General features: G+C 41.5%; 1 protein-coding gene across 1 annotated transcript; it reads right to left on the bottom strand.

The window, feature by feature from the left end:
* Positions 1 to 4,373: 4,373 nt before the first annotated feature.
* LOC143987026 (olfactory receptor 8D1-like) lies at positions 4,374 to 5,685 on the bottom strand. The gene has a single exon (XM_077485868.1). The coding sequence runs from the start codon at positions 5,676 to 5,678 to the stop codon at positions 4,722 to 4,724; it is 957 nt and encodes a 318-aa protein (XP_077341994.1). The 5' UTR covers positions 5,679 to 5,685; the 3' UTR covers positions 4,374 to 4,721.
* Between the last annotated feature and the right edge of the window lie 14,445 nt (positions 5,686 to 20,130).

Here is a 20,130-nt window from a genome sequence, read left to right as displayed (position 1 = left end):
CAAGATATGGGGCCCCTGGATCAAAGAGAGACCACTCCCTTAAATACTGGGCTCCAGACGGGGTAGGAATCTCTAGCTGGGAAGGTGGTAGTGGTGGGTAGGGCTGGGGATTCTGTCTGCCCTTTTAAGTTGCGTAGAAATGATTTGTGTTTGATATAGATGTTGGTATCCCACCCGTAATGATGTGTAGCCCACGGATCTTACTCTCTGAGTGTAATTCCGGCTTACTGGAAACACTGCCTAAATGTATGCTGTAACCAGATATGTTGATATGCTGCTTTCCCCCCGATTTGACTTTTTATTTCTCTTGATGTACCGCTGTAAACTGCCATAACTATTTTTGCTGAGATTGTACCACTGTTCTGACATGTACTGTGAAAAATGTAATAAAAATTTTATGTTAAAAAAAAAAAGGTATAGGACATAGGCATACGTGGATAGGGGTTAATTAGATAATCCAGAGTTTCCTTGTCAATCAGTCCTTCTATAAATGCTTGTGTACAAAGATCTTCGAGAGAGATCTAAAATATTGTTTGTTGTTAAGTACATCATAGCACATTTGTTGGTACTCCGGGTAGGACATCAGAATGATGTTTCCACCTTTTTCAGATGGTTTAATAACTACATTGATCTGCATTTTGAGTTGTCTAAGTGCAGTGATTTGTTAGTCAGATAAAATTGAGGAAGAAAAGAGGGATTGTTGTTGTGCAGCTTCCGTGTCTCTAATAGTTTGATCAAAAAACATCCATATATGGGACAGAGAAAAAATTCAGGGAAGTGAAGTTACTTGGGCTTGAATGTTTTCACCCTGTGTGTATTAGGTTCAGAGATGTTTTGTGTTGACTCGAGTGGGGGATCCAGTTCTACAGTAACATGAGGTCCCAGGATCTCAAAATATCTAGTGAAGTCCTTAATTTGTTCCGAAATTTCTTTCTTGATTTTCTTCTCCTTACATTCAGGATCAAACATTATTTTTATAAGTGGGGTTACATGCAAATAGAGATCTTAGATTTTTTCCATTGCATCTATCTCTTGTGAAGGGCAAAAGCCCAGGCCCATCCAGAAACTGATTTTTGAGCCATTGTGAGGGGAAGATCTGTAGGATTAATTAATTATGTTGAGCTCTGGGTGGTTGGTACTGTTGGTGCCTGCTGTGACCGCACCACATAAGTATTTAGGTTGCTTTGAGTTTTGGCCTCTGACAAAGCCAGAGTGGGGTCTAAACAATCCCGTTGCAGTGGGGAGCTTGGTATTAGCCGGTACAATTGAGGTGCATTTATTCAGCAGATTGTGTAGTATTTGTGTAATACTTGATTCTCCCAGTCGAGGCGACACATTGGAACGTGCTTTATTTATCAATATCTGTAGGTGAATAGCAACCACCATGATTACAAGAACATTTGGGAAGACGTGCTCATGATGATTGTGAATTTGAAAATCGCAAAATAACCCATGAGGAAACAGAAGCAGTAGTAGATTAGTCAGATTCTGTGGTATCTTTTATTTGGGGGTGCGTGTGTGAAAAATTACTTCCACCAAAATTTCTAGTTACATTTCTCCCAGTTCACTTATAGGCATAAAAAATATGAAGAATTTGTTGCGCTACAGATCTTTAGTATCAGTTGGTTCAATAATATATCAGCAGCCAGCACAATATTGAAGGAAGTCAATAATAAGATATATATGGTAAGTGTGCAGCGCTTTAAATCCCAAAAGAACAATCCAGGAACAAAAGTTCAATAGTAGTTCAATAGACAGGGAATAGGAAGACCCGTCACCAGCACCCGACAATACAGTCGCTTACCCCATGTGGTAGACCCTCATCACAAAGGTCACATCAGCTTATGTAAAGTAAACTCAGGTAAGAATGAAGCCCATCACTCTTCATATACTTAGTGGCAGCAGCCCGGATAGTGGATGCAGCAAACCTGAATGTGACTTTCCTTGTTCAAAAATTACCCTCCAGCGATAATTATCAAATATATGACATGCCATGCAGACAAAAGGAGATTAACCTCATTGCACAGTACATTATGACAGCATTTATTCCGATAAAAACAATTGAAATTGCACTCACATTGCTGACAAACAAAAGCAAGCTCTGTTTGTATGTATACAGCCTCTCCCCACCAGAAAAATGGCCGCCATGTCCAGCATGCAGTAGCATCACGTTGTTGACTCCACTTATAGGCATAGCCCTCCGAGAAGGCTAATGTATCTAAATTAAATTTTCTGTTTTTAGTGACAATCTCTTTATTCATAGTCTCTTGGTGGTCCCTGATCTCCTTCTATTTGGAAGGAAATACAGGGAGACCAATGACATGTTTGTAATGGTCATTAAGAGTGTAAATCACTGCATCCAATGATTGTAAATCATTGGAATACTGATTGACCAATAAGGTCATAAGGTCCCTGCTACATTTAGTTAGGACTCCCTCACATAGTTTTTTAAAATCCTCTGAGGGTTTTTTTATCGTTGGAAATGTGTGGAGGGGAAAGCCTTGGGGATTTATGTCCTCTTTAATGTAATGTTGGAAATATTCATATAGATATAGTAAGTAATAGCCTAATTTTACCAAGATACATAGCAAGATCATCATCACTTTTTTTGTTTACAGTATACCCTGTTTCAATTCGGGACATGAACCCTGCCCATGTGGTACCATGAAGATCCATTGTGACACACAATCAGTCCGGAACCGTATTCACATAAATGTAGAGAAAACAAAAGAAAAACAATATTTTACATATGTTTAGATTGAGTAAATATGGCACTAAATATTTGCCTCAGGGTGTGTTATCCACCCAAACAATATATTGAAAGGAAATGTCGGTTTTAGCAACAATTATTAATGTTGTCTGCGTCTTATCAAATTGGAGAGAAAATTAATAGAGGCTATTGTGGACTTTCATGGTACCGTACGAAGGGTTAACATACAAAGAATAAGTAAAAAATATCAATTTTATTCCAACAATATATTAAAACATACAGACATTCTAAAAAAGAACACAATGACATGTGTCCTTGAAAATCAGCTCAAAAAAATCACAGATGGAGTGACCTTTGAAGAATAACCAATGTCAGCTTTAGAATATACCATCCATGTTTTGGATGCTCAACATGTTTTGCGGGAGAAACCACCACTTCTTCCAGATCTTATTAGATAGAGCAATCATCACATTTAATACTTTGATAAAGAATAGAAAAAGCGAGAATAATTAATTACATCATAATTAGGATATTATAAGATATAAATACAGTGACGTGCCATGCATGCTGTCTTACCCAGGACGAAGTCAAAAGGCAAAGACCCTGAAAAGTAATTTGTCTTTTTTTGTTTTTTAACTAAACTTCAACTTTAATGCAAGATTAATACAATTTGTGCTGAATTCGTACTAATAAATAAAATACATTTTCAACAAGTGGCACTTTTTTATTGTTACTTTAATTTAAGAAATACTTTTCTTTCAGGAAAACAAAATTATACATTACAATAAAAAAGGAATCACAAAAAGTTGATTTACATGATGACGTAAATTGGCGATATTTATATGGAGGGTATGAGCTCCCCTGGTACCCAACACTCAAAGCAACCCATTCATTATATCAACTCTACGAAACTTATATCTATGGATAGTTGTGATTGTGTCCTTTTTTTGGGGTAACCCCTCCCCGTACTGCACAGCTGGGAACCCACCATAATGAAAGGTATTGGGTTTCAGAGCTGCACAAGGATGCTACTGACATAGGTAAATACCAATGCAACCCGGCACATGATCATGTGATCCGACATCACACATGTCCTTCACCAGGACTGTAACTTTTCTGCAGTTTTTCCATCCAGCACGTTCTTTGTGCAGTCTGCATAATGGAGACTTGATATTTGGTAAGGCAGTAAAGGTGACAGCAACTGGCCACTCTTGGAACAGATAGTTGAAGAAAGTGGAAAAATTGCGCTGGACCTGAAGGTTATAGTTCTGTCATTGCTACCCTAAAATATTCATGTTAATGTAAGGGATCTGGGTCCTGGGCACGTGGCTTCTACACCTCAGAGGATCTGTACGGTTTCCTTGGCTTGACAAAAAAGGTGGCATAACAACTGGCCACACTTGGAACACATAGTTGGTACCATCCCATATAAAACAATTACTGAATGAGAACAAAAATGGAGTGGGACTTTACATGTACCTTGCAGGGTCTAATAAATACACATACCAAAAAGGCTTAAAAAATAAACAAATCTTTAATTTACATATAAAAATGGTTAGATTTAGAGTTAACTTTTTTTTAAATCTAACCATTTGTATATGGAAATTAAAGATTTGTTTATTGTATAAGCCTTTTTGGTATGTGTATTTTTTAGACCCTGCAAGATACATGTAAAGTCCCACCCCCTTTTTGTTCTCATTCGGTAATTGATTTACACCCCAGAGGATCTCCACAATCTTCTTGGCTTATAGTGTAATATAACAAAAATTTTAATTGAAGTGCCACACCGCTGCTAAAAGGTCCAGATACAACATCTGTTATGATAAAAGTCAGAGGGATTGTCTTCCTAACTTTAACTAGAGAAGAATCGTATATCTGAATCTGACATCAGTGGTGTGGCACTTCAACTTACAGTTTTGTTACATTACTTCTTGGAACTGAGATCTAGTCACAGCTGACTCTGCTCCTGTTCCATATACTATTACCCTAGTATACATTTATAACACTTTGCTTACTGCATTAACCCCTTTAATTGCCTTCTTGCCGCTGACTTCACATCTTTGTTTTTCAAGCTGTAGATAAACGGATTGAGGACAGGTACTGCAGCTGTGTTAAACAAAGAGAACAGTTTGTTGGAGTCCAAGGTGTCAGTTGACTTTGGCCTTAGATACTGGCAGACGAGACTCACGTATAGAATTATAACAACAGTGAGGTGTGACGAACAAGTGTAGAAGGCTTTGCGTCTTCCAGTGCTTGAATGTATCCTAAGTATGGTAGCTATGATGAAGATGTAGGAGATGAAGGTAAGGAGGAAGGGGGTGAAGCTTACTACCAAGAGCCCCTCAATGAATATTATGAGCTTCAACAGGGTGGTGTCACTGCAGGATAGTTTCATGATTGGCAAGATGTCACAGAAGTAATGATTAATCTCATTTGACTTGTAGCACGAGAATCGAGATATTGCCCACATGTGAGGTATAACTTCTACAAAACCCAAAACCCAACAAATGATGGCCAAGAGAACACAAACTCTGCTGTTCATGATGCTGTGGTAGAGCAAGGGGTTGCAAATGGCAACGTAACGATCATAACCCATGGCTGTCAGTATAAGGAGCTCGCTGCAAGTCAAAGTAGAAAAGATATACATTTGTGACATGCAGTTGGCAAAAGAAACAGTTTTATCTCCAGACACGTAAGACAAAAGGATTTTATGAAGGGTGATTGTCAGACAAAACACATCAAGGAAGGACAAGTTGCCCAAGAAGAAGTACATTGGGGTGTGAAGACTAGTATCCAGGCAGACCAGGAAGAGGATAGACATGTTACCAGTAACTGTAATCAGATAGATGAACAGAGCAAAAAGGAAAACCAAGGCCTGGAGCCCCGAAGCATCAGTAATGCCTTTGATAAAGTAATATTTAATCGGGGTGTGGTTCCACACATCCACATCTTGAGAGGCATCTGACATCTGGAAGAAGAAAACCAACAGACTTTGTGAGTAAAGGCGTATTTATAGCAAACATTTTTTTTTGTCTTGTATAGAACACAGAAGAGTAATGCCGTGTACATACGTAGCAGACTATCCGGCGGACTTAGTCTGGCGGACTGTCCGCCGGACTTTCCGAACTAGCTACTTGCCCACACACGGAACTTTTGCAGCGGACTAATACGGCGTACTAAGTCCACCGGACTATCCGCCGTACTTTTGAAATGAACAGACTCGCCCACACACGCGGAGGAAAGTTCACTCATTTTGAGCACGTCTCCAGGTAGCCGGGGCCAGCGAAGGAGGCGTTGCTGGCCCTGTCACCTCGTATGGAGTTAAAGGGGAACCCCTACGCTGAAAAATCGGCGTGGGGGTCCCCCCCAGGTCCATATAAGACCCTTATCCAAGCACGTTACCCGGCCGGCCAATAAAGGGGGTGGGGACGAGCGAGCGCCCCCCCTCCTGAACCGTACCAGGCCGCGTGCCCTCAACATGGGGGGTGCCTTGGGGAAGGGGGGGCCGCGTGGCCCCCCCACCCCAAAGCACCTTGTCCCCATGTAGATGAGGACAAGAGCCTCTTCCCGACAACCCTGGCCGTTGGTTGTCGGGGTCTGCGGGCGGGGGGCCTTATCGGAAACCCCTTTAATAACAATGTACCCCTACCCATTCACTTGTAAAAAAAACACAACACACAAGGGTTAAAATAGTTTATTGCACAGCTCCGGGGGTCTTCTTCAGTCTCCGGGGGTCTTCTCGCCGGATTCCACCGCTATCTTCTGCTAGCTCTTTTACTAGCGGAGGAGCCCGGCTTTCTTCTTCGCCACCGCCGCCCTCTTCTTCCGACTTCGGGGGTCTTGTCCCCCTCTTTGGGGGTCTTGTCCCCCTCTTCGGTTCTTCTTGCCGGGCCACCGCGCCTTCTTCTAGCTCTTTTACAAGCGGTGGCCCGGTCTTCTGTCGCCGCTGCCGTCTGGCCTTCTGTTCTTCTCTTCTGTTCTTCTCTTCTGGAGATGTTGCCTCGTCGCTGTCTCCGCTCACAATGACAGGGACGTGGCATGCAGTGACTTATATAGGGACATCACCGGATGATGTCCCCACCCATTATGATGTCACAGTCCCAGCATCTTCTGCACGCGGCCTGGTAAGGCTCAGGAGGGCCACCCCCTTTCCTGGCCGGCCGGGTAGCGTGCACGGATAAGGGTCTTATATGGACTTAGGGCGGACCCCCACGCCGATTTTTCAGCGTAAGGGGTTCCCCTTTAACTCCATACCAGGTGACGGGGCCAGCGATGCCTCCTTCGTTGGCCCAGGCTACCTGGAGACGCGCTCAAGATTAACAGACTTTTCTCCGGGCAGGAAAAGTACGTTAATTTCAAAAGTATGGTGGACTGGCACTCAGTGTAGTAGATCATTGGGTCAGAGGAACAGCAGGGGCTGAAGCCATTGTAATCTCAGTTGCAGAGATCCCAAAATACTACTGTGACCATTCACCCACAAAGGGACTCCCAACCAGAATGGTTCAACCCCATTCTTTTATATATGCTTGCTTACCAATGAAAAGAAACAACATTAGAGTAGACATATTTCAGCTGTGGTATTGGCTTACAACAGCACTGAGTTTGATGTCACGGGTACTCTCTGTACATGATTTGCTCATGTTCATGTTCGGGAAAGAAGCCCAGTTGCCCGTTGACCTAGCATTTGGCTAGTTTTTGGAATGAACCTCTTCAACATCCCACAAGGGGTATTAGATCATTTTAGGAAGAATCTGAAGTTAGCATTGAAGAAGGCTCAGGGTTCAGCAAAATAAGATAAACTTTGATCTGAGATTAAGAGTGTAGGACTTGCAACTCAGTGACTGAGTACTGCTAAGAAATCTGGGTGTCCCTGGGAAAGAAAGTTAGCTGATTGGTGGAAGTCCAGGCCCTATGTCATCTGTAAGAAGTTACCCAGATTGCTGGTATAGCAAATTTGCCCAAGAAGGAAGAATAGGTCCATTAAAGACTTGGCACCATAATGCCACTAGCAGAAGCAGTCCGTATAGCTCAAAAAACTATTTTAAAATTAAAGCCTGATCAGACTGTTTCTCAAAGGCAACACCCAGCATCTAAACCTCGGTCTCTATCACTAGATGCAGATGAAGGGGAAAGTAGCGAGGAAGAAGATGCCTACATGGACTGGTTGGGGCCATCTACACTCTTAGAGACTGCCATGTGTTTCAGAAGAGAAGATATGTTGTGGGAGTCAATGAGCTATTGGCCTACAGTTCCCAGAGGAAGGGATAGCTCAATTTTTTTCTGGGCTTCTGACTGAGTGACTTCCTCTTGCTGTGAGGAGGACCAGAGTGAGCACATCTCTCTATCTGTGTGTGTGCCAACTTGACACCAGCCTGTGGCCTGAGTGAGGAGAGAAGGTATACATCCAAAGTGCTGAGGACCAGAATCATGTTGGGGGATCTAGAAGCAGACTAAAACCTGGACAGCAGAACTAAAGCAGCTGCATCGCTGGGACTGGTGAGAAAGCGTTGATGCCATTGACCTTTTGCTGCCAGTAGAGACTAAGCACATAGGGACCAGATATCTAGATAACAGCCTTTTTTCACTGCATGCAGACTTTACTGGCACTGTACTTATGTGCACCACTGTAAAGATTGTGCCCCAACGCTAGCTGGCTGAAGAAATAGGACAAAGGACTGTTTTCACAGATAGCTGCTCTATAAGAATTGAATGTGTTCCTAGCAAGAGGTACCTCTGTAGGAAGGTCTGGGTCTTTGTGTAGTCATTCAGAGTGCACTCAAAGTAGTATAGCCTACTGGTCACAGGAACATTGACAGTAATGATCACCATTGCTATTACTGTCATCTATGGTATTGCTTAGCTCTAATTTGCAGATAATCAGATATAGCTTAATCTAACCGTGTAGATTGTTACTCTAAACCAGTGTTTCTCCAAAAAATTTCAGTCAAGGTAACTTTTAAAATTATGGGCAGTCTTGAGGCACCCTTTAAACATTTTGAACAGTCTTGAGGCATCTCATTCTAAAATGTAAAACATATTCTAATATTTTTGCATTAAAAAGCAATATCCACACAAGTAGAACACCCAACATTAGAAGTGATACAGTATATGTTTCCAAAGCAAATACACTTTTGCAAACTGATACTGACAAGTATTCCAATGTTTCTCTTCTCTCAGTGTTTTTCTCCATTGCTCAGTGTCCTCAAGAAGGTTGTAGGCTTGTATACAATTTTGGGGCAATTGTTAGGCATTTTGCCAAGACACCCCTTTAGAAACCTCTAGACACCTTGGTTGAAAAGGGCTGCTCTAAACTACTACAATACAGTATTTTTTTTTTGTATACAGAATTGTGTTTGACCTACGCTTTACTTGTTCCTATATGTACATATTACAATATAACACATTTTTTTGTCCATAACCAGTCTGGTGTTTGCTTCCTGATACTGAACTGTAATATGTGCAGGATATTTACATTTGTACTCGTCATTGTGGTGCAATATTCTGTTTTTGTCAGAGGGTCCTTCACTGAGCCAGGGCAAAGGAACAGAGAACCCAATCTACCAAGTGTATCCTTTGGGGGGGATAGCGCTACCGTTTTTATCGTTGTCTATGACCCGCTAGGTGGATACAAATTTAAAGCGCCCAACCTCCCACCAGGCTCGCACACAAAGGTGACTACATGCATCGCGTCAAATGTTAAAGCAAGAGCAATAATTCTGGAAACAGACTTCCACTGTAACTCTAAACTGGTAACCTGTAAAGGCCTTAAAAGCGTTGCCTATGGAGACCTTTAAATACCATTATTTAGTGCCATTCCATGGGCATGCGCAATTTTAAAGTGTGACATGTTAGGTATCTATTTACTCAGCGTGACAGCATCTTTTATATTTTTCTAAACAGTCAGTATTATATTATGCTTTTATGCATTACAATTCACTAAAATTAAAAATTGTGCTTGAAAAATAGCTGTGCAAATACAGTGTGACATAAAAAATGGCAGCACCCACCATTTTATTCTCCAGCTCCTCTTTAAAGAATCCAAATATAATGTTTGGGTGTTCTAAATAATTTTATAGCAAAAAAAGTAGATTTTTACATATATACGTGAGAAGTGAAAGAATTGTCACAGAGCTGAAGTGGTTAACTAATAAGAAGTGTAAATCTCTATGATAGGCTTGCATTGCAGGGTCAAAGCTTTAAAGAAATGGCTATGCATGGGTATTTATTATTAGGAAACTGTTCAGAGGCAGAAATTTTATATATGGTTTGGCTACAGCCAAAGCAAGTATATCTGTGACTGAAGACTTTGATGCCCCAACGCAGCGTGCTCTATGGCTTCTAGTTTATTTTAATTTTTTTTACAGTTCAATTTATTGATATCAGTACATATGTGCAATGCAGTTCCTACATGGGATATGCATGAAAATTCACTAACAGATCAGACAGACCCCAAAAGATTAAAGAAAATCATATTTTTATTTTAGGCATTGCACCCTTTGTCCCAGGTACTTTTGTATTTATCGGCGTATAACACGCGCCAGCGTATAACACGCACCCCAAGTTTAGGAGGGAATTTTAAGGAAAAAACTTTTAGGAGGGAAATTTAAGGAAATAAAACTTACATTTAAATGCCCATCAATGCAGCCTTATCAGTGTCCATCTGAAGCCTTGTCAGTGTCATTTGCATTGCAGCCTTGTCATACAGCCTGTCCATCATTGCAGCCTTGTCATGCAGCCTGTCGGTCATTGCAGCCTTGTCATGCAGCCTGTCTGTCATACAGCCTGCCCATCATTGCAGCCTTGTCATGCAGCCTGTCTGTCATGCAGCCTGTCCATCATTGCAGCCTTGTCATGCAGCCTGTCCATCATTGCAGCCTTGTCATGCAGCCTGTCCATCATGCAGCCTTGTCATGCAGCCTTGTCATGCAGCCTGTCCATCATTGCAGCATTGTCATGCAGCCTTGTCATGCAGCCTTGTCATGCAGCCTTGTCATGCAGTTTGTCCGTCATTGTAGCCTTGTGCATCAGTGATGTCAGCTTATGTTTTTAAAAATGGCGCTGCCGAGATATCCTGTGTATCTTGGCGTCGCCCGGAAGTTCTTGGCAGCTTTAGGCCGCTCTCGGACCTTCTCGGTGGCTTTCGGCCGCCTCGGCCCTTCTCGGTGGCGTTCGGCCGTACTCGGCGGGTTTTGGCCACTCTCGGCCCTTCTCGGCGGTTTTTGGCCCGGCCCGACTGTTGGGGGGTTGGCTGGCTGTGCACGGTTTGCTGCCCCCCCAAAAAAAAATTACCACTGCCCAACACTGACGAACACCCTTTCTGTATTAGACGATGGATGCTAAAGATTAAAGTATTCTGGCCTGGGCTAAGAGGCAATGATGTATCCACTTTCCCTCTTAAGACAAGCATTGAATGCTGTTTGGTTCACTGCATTCTGTAATAGATATTCTTCTGTAATGGTTAATTCCCTTTTTTAGTATTAGAACTAATCCTTATTATAAAGGTGTAACAGTTTCCGTTATAAGTAGAATATCATGTAAATTTTTATTTTGCAGTGTTTCCTATTGTTTTGAGAATTTTTGCTTTTTTTGATATGTGTATATCACTTCTGCATTACAAGTCTATGTATATAAAAAATAAAAAAAACAATAACCTTAGATTGAACATAAAAATAAAAACATCTCTGGGTGAATGTCTCAAGTTTTGCCCAGCTGTAACAAATATTCACCATATTTTATCTAATAGGTGTATTTTCTATGAATGTCAGCGCCATCTAGTGGCCATAGTGCAGTATTTTTAGGTATTTCAGGAAAATGCAACATTATGGCCACCAGATGGAGCGGATGATCGTAGGAAATAAACCTTACACAAATTACAATGAAAATGTATTTTGGTTGGGCAAATTCCTCCAGATATTTTTTTATTAATTGACCCTGAAGTGAGTTACTGGTGGAATGGGGCATTAAAGAAAAAAGCCTTATTCTGTGTACACAGGAGCGGAATTTCCATCAGAAAAAACTTGGATGGTTTTTCAGACGAAATTCTGCTCAAGCTTGCCTTGCATACACACTGTCACACAAAAGTTTTCGGAACTTTCGACTGTCAAGAACGCGGTGACGTACAACCCTACGATGAGCCGAGAAAATGAAGTTCAATGCTTCCGAACATGTGTCAAATTGTGTCCAAGCATGCGTGATTTTTTTGCGTGTCCAAATTGCATACAGACAAACGCATTTTCGGATAGGAACTTTTTCTGACCGAAAAATAGAGAACCTGCTCTCAATCTTTTGCTGGCTGGAATTCTGCCAGCAAAAGTCAGATGGAGCATACACACGGTCGGAATTTCTGACCAAAAGCTCTCACCTGACTTTTGCAGGCAGAATTTCTGATCGTGTATATGCTCCATCTGACTTTTGCTGGCAGAATTTCATGCTAATGAAAATGAATGCAGCCACTAAGTCTACGAATATGTAAGCTACAATATCTTGCATTTTTGTTGTTGGATTTAGATATGATTGAATACTGTGAGGATCTGATCTGGTTGTCTGAGATAGAAGTGCTGGCATACCCACATAAGGTTTTGTAAACCAGGCCCATTGGACTGACATAAAACCCAGACAACTAGTATTTTTAGAAAGAAAGTTTGGCAATAGCAGCCCATATGTTTTCTTGAAGAAGGTTATATTTTAAAGAAAAAAAGATTAGAAAAAAAAGTTAAAAATAAAAAAATAATGTTTTATGTTTAAGCAAAATTTCAGAATCCATTTAAAATAATAAGAAAGGAGTAATGGCAGGAAAGGACGGGAATATGTCCATCAGAGGAACGGGATATCACTTACCTGCACAAATAAATCCATTGTGCTTTTTTTAGTGGGGAGTTTCTGTTTTATAATCTTACAGGTGAGATGAAAGGTCTCTGTAGATGTAAATATAAAATCTCCAAAGAGAAGCTGGTTAGTAACGCAGAGCTCACATTGCTAAATGTAGACTGTGTAATGGGAGGAAAACTCAGAAAACAAGAACTTTGGGGATTTACTGTATGAGCAAATGTTCAATACAAGCAAATGACTGTAAAGAAAAAGTAGAACTCCAACCAAATATTAAACTTTACAGCGGAATGTAGTCCACTCTTTCAAACATTTAGGGATTGTAGTGATGGGGGGATACTAGAGACTAAAATAATTTGAATCTTAAACCCATTCTGCAGAAGTTTAAGCACAAGTGTGCTAGTTGGTGTAAATGACCTTTTTCAGGTATCTGTGCACGTCTTATGGACGCCCATGCATCACCGCCCATACATGATGCTGAGGGTGTAGCCTTCGGGCCATTGTGGGTATATCTGGACGTTCAGTATGGCTGGGATTCTGAGTCACAACTTGATCATTGGATAGAGCGGTCACATCTCTAAGCCCTTGTACATACGGTCGGAGAATCCGTCGGAATGTGTCCTATCGGACCGTGTTGTCGGATAATCCGACTGTGTGTGGTATGCATCGGACTGATTCCGTCCGACTATCCGTCGGACCCAATTTTCCAACATGTTGGAAATATTAACCGACCAACTGGTTCGATCGGACATACTCCAATCATGTGTAGCAAATTTTGATCGGACCAAGTGCCACGCATGCGCAGATCAAATTCCTACATCAAAGCTAATGGCTACTAGCCTGAATGTAGTCCCATCGTAACGAAATTACGTCATCACGTTCTGAAAAATCGGATTTTTCGACAACTTAGTCCGACCGTGTGTATGCAACAGTTTCGGACACAATCCGTCGGACTAAATCCGACGGACAAAATCCGACGGATTTGGTTGGCAGAATCTCCGACCGTGTGTACAGGGGCTAAGAACAAACTGACAACCATTGGATATTCACTCCATTGAGATATTTTCTAGACATGATTTTAAGGGGCTAAGTGGAGACCATAGTGAGAAACACCCCTATCCAGACTGTGCTGATCCTCCGAATGTTCCCCTGTTGCGGCTTTTGTTTGTTCCGCCTTCTCAGCTCCTGAGCTGGATGCACTACATGACCACCATCTTGATATCCAGCGTTTGGCGATTTATCTCAGCCATTCGATACAACATTCATGCATCCGCCCCTGAAGAAGTGAGCAGGGTCTCGCGAAATGCATAGGGCTTTATTGATGCTTGTTTTACGCCAGTACATGCTGGGTATTATTGATGTCTGCATTACGTTTACATATTTACCTGTCTATATGTATGGACATTTTCTTTTCTTATTGTGTATGTGTATTTACTGACCTAGCAACGTTCAAGTTTTATTGTTGCTCATTGATGTATAACACTTGAAATAAATCTTTGTATATTTACTTTCCTCTGTGTTGTGTGCATTGGCTATTATGCCGGGTAACTCACAATCATTGTTGTTGCCACTCCGTTACATAACATTTTGAAACAAATAAAATGATTTTGTCTCAGTGTTCGCTGTGAACTTTGGCTAAACCTCTCTCACCTCATCTAAAGTCCCAGGGCTACTTCTCTTGTCTTTTTTGTGCATTATTAGGGATGGAGGTGTCAGAGAGGTCACACCAGACCTTAATCTCCTTTTTTTTTTTATTCTGCAGAAGTTTAAGCACAAGTGTGCTAGTTGGTAAACTTGTGCACAGTAGAAAATTTTGTTTAGTTTCGGTTTGTTGTCATTCGTAAAATACATAATTTCGTTCTGTTATATTCGTTATGTTACGTTAATACGTTTTTGGATAATTCGTTATTATTCGTAGAGTGTCGATATTCGTTATACTGAATCTCGAATCATGTCAAATTCATTTGTTATATATGCTATAATTTAGTTTGCATTCGTTGAAATTCGCTATTTATGTATGTATATACATTCGTGATAATGATTCGTAGTTTGCAAAGTCGTTTGTTTATTGAATCTTTTAACACACACAATGACAACGTCTCTTCTCCTCGGCTCAAATACAACACAACACCCTTCTCACTCAGTTCTCAGGAATGCACTTTGCCAGTAATCCATCCTCCGGCACAAAATTAATCAGCTAATTGGACTATAAGATTTACTTTGAGCTGACCTTTTGTTTCATTAGATCTTTAAAGAATTACCAAATCACGTCGAATTCATTCGTTATATCCGCTATAATTTCTTTCATATTCGTTGTAATTCGTTATTTTTTCATTCGGACATTCCGATGCATCCGAATGTCCAAAAGATGTAAAATTCGGCCGAATTTTGATTAGTTACGAAACGAATTGCACAAGCCTACTAGTTCGTGTAAATTACCTTTATCGGTTATGGGCAGGGGTAATCGTATTAAAATGGTATGGGCTCCCCAATCACTGTATATCCTGCATAATGCTCCAGTGTGGAAACCCCATTATTGGTTTGACTGCATAGATTCCCAATACAGAGCGTTAATATGGAAAAATGTGATGGCCCGTATTAAACTAGCTACACTACAGTACCCCAGGACCAGGGTGGACAGGCTGTTCCTCATTCCTTTACATCAGTGGTCTCAAACTGGCAGCCCTCCAGCTGTTGCAAAATTACAAGTGCCTTCATGCCTCTGCCTGTGCGAGTCATGCTTGTAACTATCAGCCTTGCAATGCCTTATGGGACTTGTAGTTTTGCAACAACTGGAGGGCCGCCAGTTTGAGACCCCTGTTTTACATACTTTCTGGCTGCACAGTTGCAGCACCTTTCTGGATGGGACTTGCTGGGGACATTGGACCCCTCCAGGACCTTGTTGATTAAATCCCTTGTGGAGTATTCGGAAATGGGAATGGGGCTCCCAGGGGGTTTCGCCAGATTGCCCAACTGTGCAGCTACTTATTAAACTTTGGAAGGAGCTTAAGAAGAGAATGGACATAACAGTTTTTTTGGAATGTACCCTTTTTGGCGTAATAGATCTTACCCTGAATTAGCAAAAATTCCAAGTCATTCAATATGGAGGGTGCCTGGAATTAAATATCTCAATCGCAATTGTTTGATGGGTCAACCATGAAAACTTTTGACCAATTGCGACAGGAGTTCCCTCTACTACTTAATAGCTACTACATGTACTTACAAATGAGACATGCCATGAGGATGCTGACACTCAATCGTGCATTTAGCTGAGTCTGATATTCTCCACTCGGTTTTCGCTTATTGCAAACAAAAAGGGCATTATCTTCCGTATATATGCCTGTTTGCTATCTCATATACAGGCCCCAGTTTTGTTACCCAGCAGGGCAAAATGGGAATCAGATATTGGCCCTATGGATGGGGATAGTTGGATACAAATTCTGGCTGCTGATCTGTTGGTGTCGGTATCGGCAGCACAGAAACTATTGCATTTATTTATCCTCCATCATGTTTACAGAACTCCTATTCAGCTGCATACGTGGGGGAGGAAGTATTCCCCCTTGTGTCCAAAATGTCAATTACACCCAGACTCTCTAATACAGTGGTCATCAACCCTGTCCTCAGGGCCCACTAACAGGCCAGGATTTATGTATTACCTTGGGGAGATGCAGACTAGAATACTGCAATCACTGAGTATCAAATGATATCACCTGTGATGTATTCCAGTTATCTTGCAAACCTGGCCTGTTAGTGGGCCCTGAGGACAGGGTGGATGACCACTGCTCTAATACATCTGCTCTGGAAATGTCCAAAATTAGTAGACATGTGTACTGCCTAAAAATTTGTTAGTTTTCCTTTCATTCATTTTTTTTTTTCAGGTCATTCATTATGTTTTTCAGGTCATTCATTATGGCCGCAATTCGTAAAAAATTAGCAAATTAAAAAAAAATTGTAAATTCGAATTTTCGGAAATGAGAAAATCCGAAAACCAGAAAAATCGAAAATCTGAAATAATAACTTACTAATAATAATTATTACTAACTATTAAATTATAGGTATTGGAATTTCCTTTCAAATTTGCCTGTTAGTGAACGTAACAAATACAAATTTATCCAAAGTTATGAATTATCCAAAACCTTTTTATTATTATTTACTATTAATTTGTTCCATTCCATTTGTTCAGATGCGACATTCGTTATTTCGAATAATTCACCAACAGCCAAATTTGAAAGGAAATGACAATACCTATAATTTAATAGTTAGTAATAGTTATTATTAATTAGTTATTATTTAAGATTTTCAATTTACAAATTTACAAATTTTTTTGAATTTACGAATTTTCAAATTTTATGAATATTTGGGAAAGTTGGTTAAACGAGATTTCATTAATTCGGATATTTCTGAATTGTCAAAATTCATTAAAAAACTGATTTGGAACAAAACGAATTGCACATGTCTTGAAATGGGTTATTACTAGTATTTATCAGTTACAGCTACAACTGAGCCCTGTCACTTGTTTGCTTGGGGCCTGGAAGAGGAATTATATACTCCTGCTACATATATTGCCTTAACTAGACTATTTTATCTAGCTAGAAAACTGATACTGGTGCGGTATTGGCTCTCACCTCAGGCACCTATGTCACACCAATGGATACAAGTTAATGGTATATTGATTAGAGAGAAAAATGCATATCAGCATAGGAGTGTGTATAGCAAATTCACCAAAATCTGTCAGGAGTGGCTAGAGTCCCATCCGCCTCAGTTAGTCCGTGATAGATTACTCCAGATGTAGGAAAGCGGGTTCTGGAGATCCCAGCTGCAAATCTTTAAGATTAATGGGATTGTAGAATGGTGGTAGACACTGCGGTAGAACGGTCAGCTGTACCATATACCAGATCTTGCTTGAAGGATAGCACATACTTTATAAGTTAGTTTTAGTTTTATTTCAGTTTTATGTTTTTATAGAATATGTCAATAATGAACCCTATATTGAAGTTGTAGAGTATATACCTAGCTGTGATATACAGATACTGTATACTGGTTTAATTTCTGAAATGTATAATTACCAATTTAATGTATATACTACCGGAGGTGTATTTTTGATCCGTTTTTTGTACTTTTTTTATAATTTTATACAATAAAAAATCCTTTTCTGATTTAAAAAAACAAAAAACTTTACAGCACTTATGTATTCATAAAAAAATATTATTTCTATTTATTTAACTGCTTTAATACCGGGCACTTTTACCCCCTTCCTGCCCAGACCAATTTTCACCTTTAACCACTTGCTTACTGGGCACTTAAACCCCCCTCAGTTCCAGACCAATTTTCAGCTTTCAGCGCTGATGCACTTTGAATGACAATTGCGCGGGCATACAACACTGTACCTAAATGAAATTTTTATCATTTTTTTCCCACAAATCGAGCTTTCTTTTGGTGGTATTTAATTACAGCTCGGAGTTTTATTTTTTGCTAAACAAACAAAAAAAGATGCAAAAAAAAAATCATGTTTTAATAGTTTGTTATAAAATCTTGCAAACGGGTCATTTTTCTCCTTCATTGAAGTGCGCTGATTAGGCGGCACTGATAGGCTGCACTGGTGGGCACTGATGGGCTGCATTGGTGGGCACTGATAGGCTGCACTGGTGGGCACTGATAGGCTGCACTGGTGGGCACTGATAGGCATAGTTAAGGCGGCACTAATAGGCACAGATAAGGTGGCACCGATGGGCACAGATAAGGTGGCACTGATGGGCAAAGATGGGCACAGATAAGATGGCACGGATGGGTGGCACGGATGGGTGGCACAGATGGGTGGCACGGATGGGCACTGATAGGTACCACTGATAGATGGGACTGATGGGCACTGATAGGTGGCACTGATAGGTGGCTCTGATAGGTGGCACTGCTGGGCACTGATGGGCGGCACTGCTGGGCACTGATGGGCGGCACTGCTGGGCACTGATGGGCGGCACTGGGGTGCAGCACCTTTGAGGCAGATTGTGGGCACTGCTGGGTGGCACTGTGGGTGGCACTGCTGGGTGGCACTGTGGGAACTGCTGGGTGGCACTGTGGGCACTGCTGGGTGGCACTATGGGCACTGTTGGGTGGCACTGACGGGGGGCACTTACTTTTAATAAGTGGGGCACTGCAGGGGGCAGGTGGGCACTGGCAGGGGGCAGGTGGTCGCTAGCAGGGCTGGCCGTGATCGGGACTGATGTCCCGATCACGGCCGCCGGTGATCGCCTTTTTTTTTTCTCCTCGCGCTGTCAGCGCGAGGAGGAATAATAGCCGATTACCGGCTCCGTTATATCACATGATCAGCTGTCATTGGCTGACAGCTGATCACGTGATAAGGGGTCGGGATTGACCCCTTGCACGGATCGGTGATCAGGCGAGTCTCATGGACTCGCCGATCACAGAGCGCGCCGCGCGCCCCTCAGGGGGCGCGCAGGCCGCTCGTACACGGGACGACGTCAATAGACGTAGTCCCGGAAAAGGAGATCCGCGCTGTAGCCGTCAATTGACTATAGCGCGGATCTCAAGTGGTTAACGTTGTCACACTTTGAATGACAACACTGCACCCATCATGCAACACTGTACCCATATGACATTTTTATCATTTTTTTTCACACAAATCAAGCTTTCTTTTGGTGGTATTTAGTCATCATTTTCATTTTTTGCTAAAGAAAACAAAAAAAGACCACAAATTTGGAAAAAAAAATTGTATCTTAGTTTTTGTTAGAAAATTTTGTAAATAAGTAATTTTTCTTCTTCACTGATGTGTGCTGATGAGGCGGCACTGAAGGGCACTGATGTGGAGGTACTGATGAGGAGGCACTAACATGCCACACTGATGCACTGATAGGTGGCACTGATGGGTGGCACTAATGGGCATTAAAATGCAGCACTGACTTGCATAACTGATGGGCACAGATTGGCATCACTAATGGGCACAAATTAGCATCACTGCTGGGAAATGTTGGGGATGCACTTATAATCAGGGCACTGATTATCTGTATAGTTTCCCTGTGAGGAGATGCCGCTGATCGGCACTCCTCTCCTCACACATTATCAGTGTGAGACAAGCCTATAATGGGCATTTCCTTGGTTATTGGACACAGCTGATCACATGGGTAAAGAGCCTTGTCATCGACTCTTTACCAAAAAATGGGGTCGGGCAGTGTCCCAGGTCAACGCAATACGCACCTCCGCGGGGGGGCGCGAGAGTGGTGAGATTGGGTCAATGTCATATGACGTTGTCCCAGAATGAGAGGGGATCCCATCTGCCATATAGGCAAAGGAGGTAGTTAAAGCCCAGACTCACCCATCCTGCAATGCTGAATGGCTCATCTTCCAAACTGAACGATGCCTAGTGTAATTTAAGCCACTTCCTCTGAGCGTACAGCAGTGGTTGTCAACTCATGAGCTAAAGGGGCTCGACATCATTAAAGGGCCACACATAATGTTCAATATATGTAATACCTGAGAAGACTATCAGAAACTGCAGACCTAATAGAGGAAATGAGGGTCAGAGATTGAGGACACGATACATTGTTGGTTGGGAATATGCTGCAGAAGCCAAAAAGAAACTG

The sequence above is a fragment of the Lithobates pipiens genome, unplaced genomic scaffold (assembly GCF_037356315.1).
Source record: "Lithobates pipiens isolate NorthernLeopardFrog02 unplaced genomic scaffold, aLitPip1_a1.2 Scaffold_1, whole genome shotgun sequence".
Lineage (NCBI taxonomy): Eukaryota > Metazoa > Chordata > Amphibia > Anura > Ranidae > Lithobates > Lithobates pipiens.
Note: the sequence above shows the minus strand (reverse complement) of the source record. Positions and strands in the feature narration are given on the sequence as shown.

Coding starts and splice junctions, on each gene's coding strand:
- LOC143987026 (XM_077485868.1), bottom strand. CDS start 5,678: ATGTCAGATGCCTCTCAAGATGTGGATGTGTGGAACCACACCCCGATT.